Source organism: Lygodium microphyllum, chromosome 9 (genome assembly GCF_053477565.2).
Source record: "Lygodium microphyllum isolate KBCC chromosome 9, Lygodium_microphyllum_v1.1.10, whole genome shotgun sequence".
NCBI lineage: Eukaryota > Viridiplantae > Streptophyta > Polypodiopsida > Schizaeales > Lygodiaceae > Lygodium > Lygodium microphyllum.
This window is the reverse complement of record NC_141143.1, coordinates 95,953,645-95,961,017: the sequence shown is the minus strand read 5'-3', so window position 1 is coordinate 95,961,017 and position 7,373 is coordinate 95,953,645. Positions and strand designations below refer to the sequence as shown.

The 7,373-nt window shown below is 40.6% G+C and overlaps 1 protein-coding gene across 1 annotated transcript; it reads left to right on the top strand.

Annotated features, from left to right (window-relative positions):
- The first annotated feature begins 1,040 nt into the window (after positions 1–1,040).
- On the top strand, positions 1,041–2,945 carry LOC148031318 (uncharacterized). Its single transcript, XM_087684839.1, has 2 exons — positions 1,041–2,104; positions 2,229–2,945. The coding sequence occupies exons 1-2, from the start codon at positions 1,111–1,113 to the stop codon at positions 2,255–2,257; spliced, it is 1,023 nt and encodes a 340-aa protein (XP_087540965.1). The 5' UTR covers positions 1,041–1,110; the 3' UTR covers positions 2,258–2,945.
- The last annotated feature ends 4,428 nt before the right edge of the window (positions 2,946–7,373 follow it).

The following is a 7,373-nucleotide window of genomic DNA, read 5'->3' as shown; positions in this document are numbered from 1 at the left end:
CATAATTACCACGCTTAATTTAGAGTCTTCTTAGGTAATCATGGAGAGTTCGGTTAGTAAACAATGCTGTGAATATTCCATGCCATGTTAGCACCCTGATAGTTTTGGTGAGTTTGCACATGAATGGTTGGTCATGTGTGTGGCTCTTCATTTAAATCATAGAGGCTCCATGCAAACCAACTACCACAATGAACCAGATGAATGGAATGTCCATTCGTGTGTGTATTCACGTTGCAAAAGTAGCTCATAGGTGATGCTTCCATCCATGTTGTTTGAACCAACCCAAAGTTTATCTTTTAAAGAACTGACTCAAGAGACTACCGATGAGGAAGAGTCTAGTGTCACATGAGGCCAATACAGCTACATGAAGCCAACCTCAAGAATTAAATCAATATGTCTATTGCCCCTTTGTTCACTCTGGAATTCTTGATGAAACTAGTGGACTATTCTCCACAATTAGTGCTATGGTTCTTCAGTTTATCTAGGGGAGAAGAAATGACTACATTTTTCAGAGAGGACCCAAGAAACCTCCTCATGAGTGTTGGGAATTTTCAATCTCCGAATTTAGAGTGCTGACGAAGTAGCTTATGAGCTCTCATTCTACAGGCTTTTTGGAAAAAGTTGTCAGTTGGCTTGATACCACCTTCCAAGGCAAGGGGGTCAACTATAGAACACCTAAGAAAAAAGATGTATTTTTAGGGGGGATTTCACATTTTATAAAATTTTTAGGATTTGAATATATAAGCATGTAAGGGATATCAAGAGGAAGTGAAGGAGTTCAATATTGTTTTTTAAAATTGTAATTAGATTTTTATGTAATTTTAAAAACACAATTTTAAAAGATAAGGGTATACAATTAAGAGCCAACAAGATAACACTTTTTTGACAAATCAAAGAATTGGAGCGTAAGTAAGAAGGTTGTGAGCATATTTCTCTCTTTTGTGACATCACTAGTTGCAAAGTGTTTACTTTTTGGCATCCGTTTCGCCTCCACTTACCCTACTTTACCTTTTGATGAAACATATAATTAACAAGCCGCCCTCCACCCAGAACAAGTGCCTTTCAAAGCTGTGTTCTGGAGTGATCTTCAACGTATTGCAACATACGAGGATGCTGCACGACCTGCTCGGTTCTGTTTCAACCCTGCGTTTTGGTGCCGCCTTCCAGCACCACAGCTGGTCGAGATTTCTTCCTTTCATTCCTCGCCGCGGAAGCTCTCTCCAGCTCTCTCTCATGAAGATGTACGAGGCTCTCTCATCACGGAAAGTCCCACGCTCCTCGACCTCGGCTTCTGCTTTTCCTCCTTTGTCCAGCGGGACGGAAAAACCCTCTCCAGAGAAGAACTACCATGAGATGCACGGGGCTCCTTCATCAGGAAGAGCTACATGCTGCTTGACTTCGGCTTCTTCTTCTTCTCCTCCTTTGCCCAAAAGGACGGAGAAACGTTTTCCGGAAATGCCCGGGGCTCGTTCATCAGAAAAAGTTCCGGGCTGCTCGACCTCGTCTTGTGCTTCTCCTCTTTTGTCCGAGAGAACGGAGAAACCTTTGCCGGAGAAGAACTACCATGAGACTCTCGAAAACGACTGGGGAATTTTCTTCTGGAGGCCTCCGGGATTCCTGTCCAACTGGACGTTTTCTCCCTTTCGATACGATGGCGTTATGTACTGCCATCCGGAGCAGGCCATCATGCATCAGAAGGCCTTGCTGTTCAGGGACGACAGGATGGCGGAGAGGATCATGAGCACCGGGAATCCCAAGCAGCACAAAGCTTATGGCAGAAAGGTTCGGGGCTTCCGACAGGAGGCATGGGATCAAGCCCTCCCTAATCTGCTGTTTGGCATCTTGTTGGCCAAGTTTTCACAGAACCAGGCCTTTGGACTTGCACTTCTACAGACCGGCTGCAAGCAGATTTTTGAGAGCTCACCGATGGACTTGATCTGGGGCACGGGTGTGTCTCCACAACATTCTGTTGAGTGCAGCAAGCAGGACGCATTGCAGTGGAAGGGAGGTAACCTTCTCGGGAAAAGTTTGATGAAAGTTCGTGGTACCCTTGAAAAGAATTGGGAACAAAGCAACCACAGCAGCAACAGCAGTATCCAGCCTAGTGAGTCTAATATGATTCTATCTTGCTTGTGATTTCATCAGGCTTTTTCGAGAAAATTTAGAGATAGTGATTGTGTATTGTGCATGTCTACTTTCTATAATCATCCTGGTGAATCTATACTTAGGTCTGTTTGAAGAGAAGGCTCTCTCTTAGACTAGGGCAGACCCTGCGACATGAGGGCAAGGGGCTGTCCCTCAGATAGCCAGGATAGCAGAGAAGTAACAGCCCTTCGGTTCTAGTTCTATGGATGGCAGCCAAACTGAGCTTCTCCAAGTTGCTGGCCTCACCCCCATCGAGACTCACCACGAGGCCTGCCCCTTGGGGGTGGCACCTAATGGATATTGTCCAACAACTATAACAAGAAAACAAAAACTTAAAAATTAGGAGCTGATAGAAACAAAGATAAAAGTTCAGAAACTGGAAGAACAAATCAGCCAGCAGCAGAAGACTGAAGATCAGATCATCCATCAGGTATTGAAATATATATATATATATATATATATATATATCTACCTGCCACTCAGATGGCGAGGACAGCACAGCAGTAACAGCCCTTCAGTTCTTGTTTCATAGATGGCAGCCAAACTGAGCTTCTCCGAGCTGTTGGCCTCACCCTCATCAAGACTCACCACCAGGCCTTCCCCTTGGGAGTGGTACCTAATGTATAGTCCAACAACTCCAACAAGAAAACAAAAACTTCAAAAGAGGAGCTGATAGAAACAAAAATGGGCAGTCGAAGTCTCATGGCTTGAATAGGCATTGATGATTTGCTTTAACATTGACATTTAATATTGTTATAATAATTAATGTTAATATTAATGTATCATTTTTTCAACATTAACATCCAATTGATGTCACAATTGGCTTTATTGTCACTATTATTGTTAACATCAATATTAACATTATTATTGTTAATGTTAATGTTATTAACATTAGTTAACATTAGTGTTTGTATTAATGTTGAGGAGGTGGTTCCAACCAAAGTTGGGGATAGAGTAGTGTTGGGAAGAGAGAATAAGTTATATTGGGAGGAGAGGAGAGTGTGATGTGTTGAGAGAGATGGCTGGAGTTGTGACAGGTTGGAATTTTGACTTGGGGGGGAGAAGAGCCAAATCGAGATGGAGTTGACGATGGTCCTTGGCCATAGCAATGATCAATTGCATAGTAGGTGCAAGAAAGACTAAGTGGGTGGTTGCGTGAAGGAGACAAAGGGGCAACATGATAGGCTCTTTTTAGACACTTAAGTTGTGCATACGTGAGATTAAGTCGAATGTGTATCACGGTGATAGATAATCCTAGCTTGAGTAGTGGAGGGGACATTGATAGAAGTTATGGTGGACAAGTGCGAGTGGAGTACTTGAGTCAAATCTTGTCATGGGAGTTAGAAACTTAAATGATTTAATGTCCTAAATTAAGGTTTGTGAAAAGTTTCAATACTTATAGGTTCAAAGAGGTTGTGCATTTAATTTAGAAAACCTATTGGGTACTTATGGCATACTTGCCAGTGGATGAGTCACATAGCTTCCAAGTGTCATTTTGATCCATCCATTTTTGCCTTCACTTCTTCCATCCAATGATCATTTGAAAAAATATCTTTTTTCGTTGCATGCTATACCAAAGAATATGCAAGAAGATTACCTTGTTCTATGTGAGCATAGACTCATGTACAAGTAGCCAAAGGAACAGGTTGCTTGCTGTCCCAAGAAGAGTGTCGAGTAGTCATTGGGGAACTCTTCTAGGTTGTTGAATTTTAGTCCTAGTGTGCTACAAATGATCATTGATAGTGAGTTGCTCATGGGACAAGGTATCAAGCTACTAACACAATATTAGTGAGTTTGGGAATCTCCTAATTCTCATTTTTTGAATACTAAAAAGATGGCACTCGGATAATATATCCATAAGTTTTTTAAAACCATATGATGTGACCTCATTGGAAAGTGCTTGAAAAATGAAATCTATTGAGCTATAGAGCGCTTGATTTGGAGTTATAGTGTTCAAGTTATGACAAATCCAAAGATTTGACAGGTGTCCCAAACTTATGGGAAATTTCCTTATTTCCCAATATGGTGTTTACTGTTGTTGTTGTAAATTAGGTTGATTTAGATGTTATAATGTACTTGGAGATGGTGGAGTTGAAGGTTGAGGAGAAGGGTCAACCATGGAATCATTATGGAAGAGCGGTAATGGGATGTCAAAGATGTTTGAAGTATTAATAATAGGATGTTTTTGACAGTCTAGCAAAGGATAATAAGTAGTTTCAGCAAAGATAACATCTTTGCTAACGATAATTTTGCGTGTAGTAGAGTGTTGATAAAGTCGGCACCCTTTGCTTTCATTACTATACCTAATAAATATGTGGTGAATAGCCTTAGCATCCAACCTGTGCCTCTTCTGAGAAGGCACATGAACATATATCAATGAACCAAAAGTCCTCATACGAGAGACAGAAGGCTTGGAGCTAGTTGATGCCTCATAAGGAGTGATGGTGCACAAAGCTCTTATGGGACACTTGCTCAAAATATAAGTGGCATAAAGAATAACATTGAACACAAGTATTTGGTGAAGTCTTACTTTTCATCATGCATCTTGCCATCTCCATTAGAAATTTATTCTTCCATTTTTCTACTCCATTTTGTTGTGGGTTGTAAGGGATGGTGCATTGATGCGAATTTCTCAAGATATAAGATACTTTGAAAACTGTTTGGAAAGATATTCACCCTTGTTGGTGGTACAAAGGGTCCCAACATGAGAGCTACTTTGGTTCTCCAACATGGCAAATATTGAAGTAAGAGAAGACTTAAGATGAAACATCTCCTAGGATCTAACTTGCACACAAGGCATGACACAAGCTATATTCATGATAAAAGGAACTAGAAGTTAGACTCACCACCTAGCCATAGAGCCAAACGGGCTCACCCTAGAGCCTAGGAGCTAGCAATACTATGGTTCATGACCACATCCCAAGGGTTGGCATCCTATACTACTAACCCACATCATCCTTGTATACATATGCATTGACCAATGGGCCAAGAGTCCAAGAGTGGTGATTACACAGTGAATGTGCACAATAAGGACTTGAGTCCTATAAAGAGGACTTGGCTGCTCTAAACCCGAAGCATCCTTCGTGCATTCGCACTAAGTCACTTCATGACCACTGTGACCAATGCTACTAGTGCTCATTTGGATATCCAAGGACACAATACTTCCCCCCCCTTATGAATGATTGATGTCATCAGCATTATCCTTAGGAAGAAAGTGAGGAAAATGACTCTCAATGAAGATATGGACTCCCAAGTACCATTTGCCTTCGAGTAGCGTTTCCACTTGACTAAATACTCTGGATAAGTGGTTCGATATGATCATTTAGTCCCCTCCCCTCTCGAGCTTTGTGGCTATGAGTGGTTTCGATTCATAGCTAGTACATAAGCTTAATTGGACTATAACTAGTAGTCGAATGCTTAGGATTGTTATAAGTAAGCTCGATTTGAGGAAGATAATGCTCCCATTCAGATTGCTTATGGGAGACATATGCTCGCAATATCTACTCCATGGTTTAATGTTTCCATTTGGTTTTTTATTAGCTTTAGAATGTTCCAAGGATGACATAAAAAATTGAGTTTCTAATTTTTGAAAAACCCTTGGCAAAAAATGGGCAATGAATGTAGGATCCTAATCATTAACTATTTCATTGGGTAAACCATAAAGTTTATAAAGATGTGCAACAAAGAGTCCAGCCAACTTGTGGCTTCTCATGATCGTCCTTGTGGGAATAAATTGAGCCATTTTCGTCAATTGGTCAACCACAAACTAGATTGCATTTTATGAGGATGTGAAATTTTGCTGCTTGTGCTTAACATTTGGATTAATAATCAAATGTTTAAGTGTGTGTTGCACATGTGAAGTGCAATTGAGATTATTTCATATTTACGAGCCAAGGATGGGAGGAAATCAATGGATGTCAACGGTAAAAGGTGTCTTATGTTGGCATTGATACTAGGTGGTATTTGGTGCCAGAAATTGGCCTAATAGGTTTTATTAGCCATAAGTGTTAGTTGTTGGTGACAATAGAGATTTGGTGTTTAATGATACCTAATGCCAATCTAGGGCCTAAGGAGGACACAGGAACACTTGTCCTCTAGAGTTTCATTAATGCACGACAATTGAGTGGCCAAGCCTTTGGTTCCATAAATATGTATCTTGGAAAGTTTCCTTTATTGATAAGGCATGATTTATAAGAGTTTCAGTAGTTGTTAATCATATGTATCAAAATGGTAGAGGCCTTTATTCATAACCCGGAAGTTGCAAGGGCTAAACAGAATAAGAATCTTCTTGATATCAGGCAGATAGAGAAGATCTTGTAATGTTAAAGGAGTTCCTGAAAGAGACAACTTGCACATAACCATGCCTTTAACTGCATAAGAGGCATTGTTGGCATACATGACTATGCCCCCCTTAGGTACATGAGAGAGAGATGAAAATAATGCTTGGCAAGAGGTGATGCGCTTAGAAGCACCATTGTAGAAATACCAAATAGAAGTTGCATCAATGATAGAAAACCAAGTATCATGAATAGAAGGATTATACTAACATTGAGACTAAGTGTAGTTCATAGTCTCATGTGTAATAGTTGTTTAAATATGTGGGATCTAGAGCATGGCAGATGCGAAAGCTATGGAGGTTGGAAGAGAAAGAGTGAGCTCATGAAGACACTGATATGACTGTCTATTACACAAGTGAATTAGGTTCCAAGATCTTGTGTATCGAGTGACAATGAGGCAGAGACTTTTACTGAAGGACAAAAGTACAATGACATTGCATTAGAAAAGAGAGCAAGTACAATGCTTTATAGAAAACTGGATGGTAGCACTTCTCCTATTGTGCATATGGGATTCTAGTTCAGAGCCCTCACTGCTCCTTCCAAAGAGATTGAAGTAGGTGGGATTGCAAACATTTCAACACCCCTTCTCAATCACAATCAGAAGTACAAAGCGTATAGAGGATTTAGTAAAAGCAACACCTACAAAGTGTGGGCACACCATAGACATGGCAAAAAACCAAAGGCTGTCGCAAAAAAGGCTAAGTGTGCGTACCACAAACATGGTGGACATCCAGAGGTTGTAATAGGGGCCTCACAAAGTGTACATAGACTATAGTACAAGGCTACATGAGGAGTTTACAAGTTTATGTCCAAAGCATTAGGGCTAGGAAATACAAGGCTAAAAAAGTCTATCGGAATAGAAGGATTGATGAGGTTTGTCCTTCTCTTGGT

Bases quoted from the DNA above. Each gene is read 5' to 3' on its own strand.
- LOC148031318 (XM_087684839.1), top strand. From the start codon at position 1,111: ATGCTGCACGACCTGCTCGGTTCTGTTTCAACCCTGCGTTTTGGTGCC. The intron at 2,105-2,228 runs GTGAGTCTAATA...ATCTATACTTAG, and splicing joins CAACAGCAGTATCCAGCCTA to GTCTGTTTGAAGAGAAGGCT.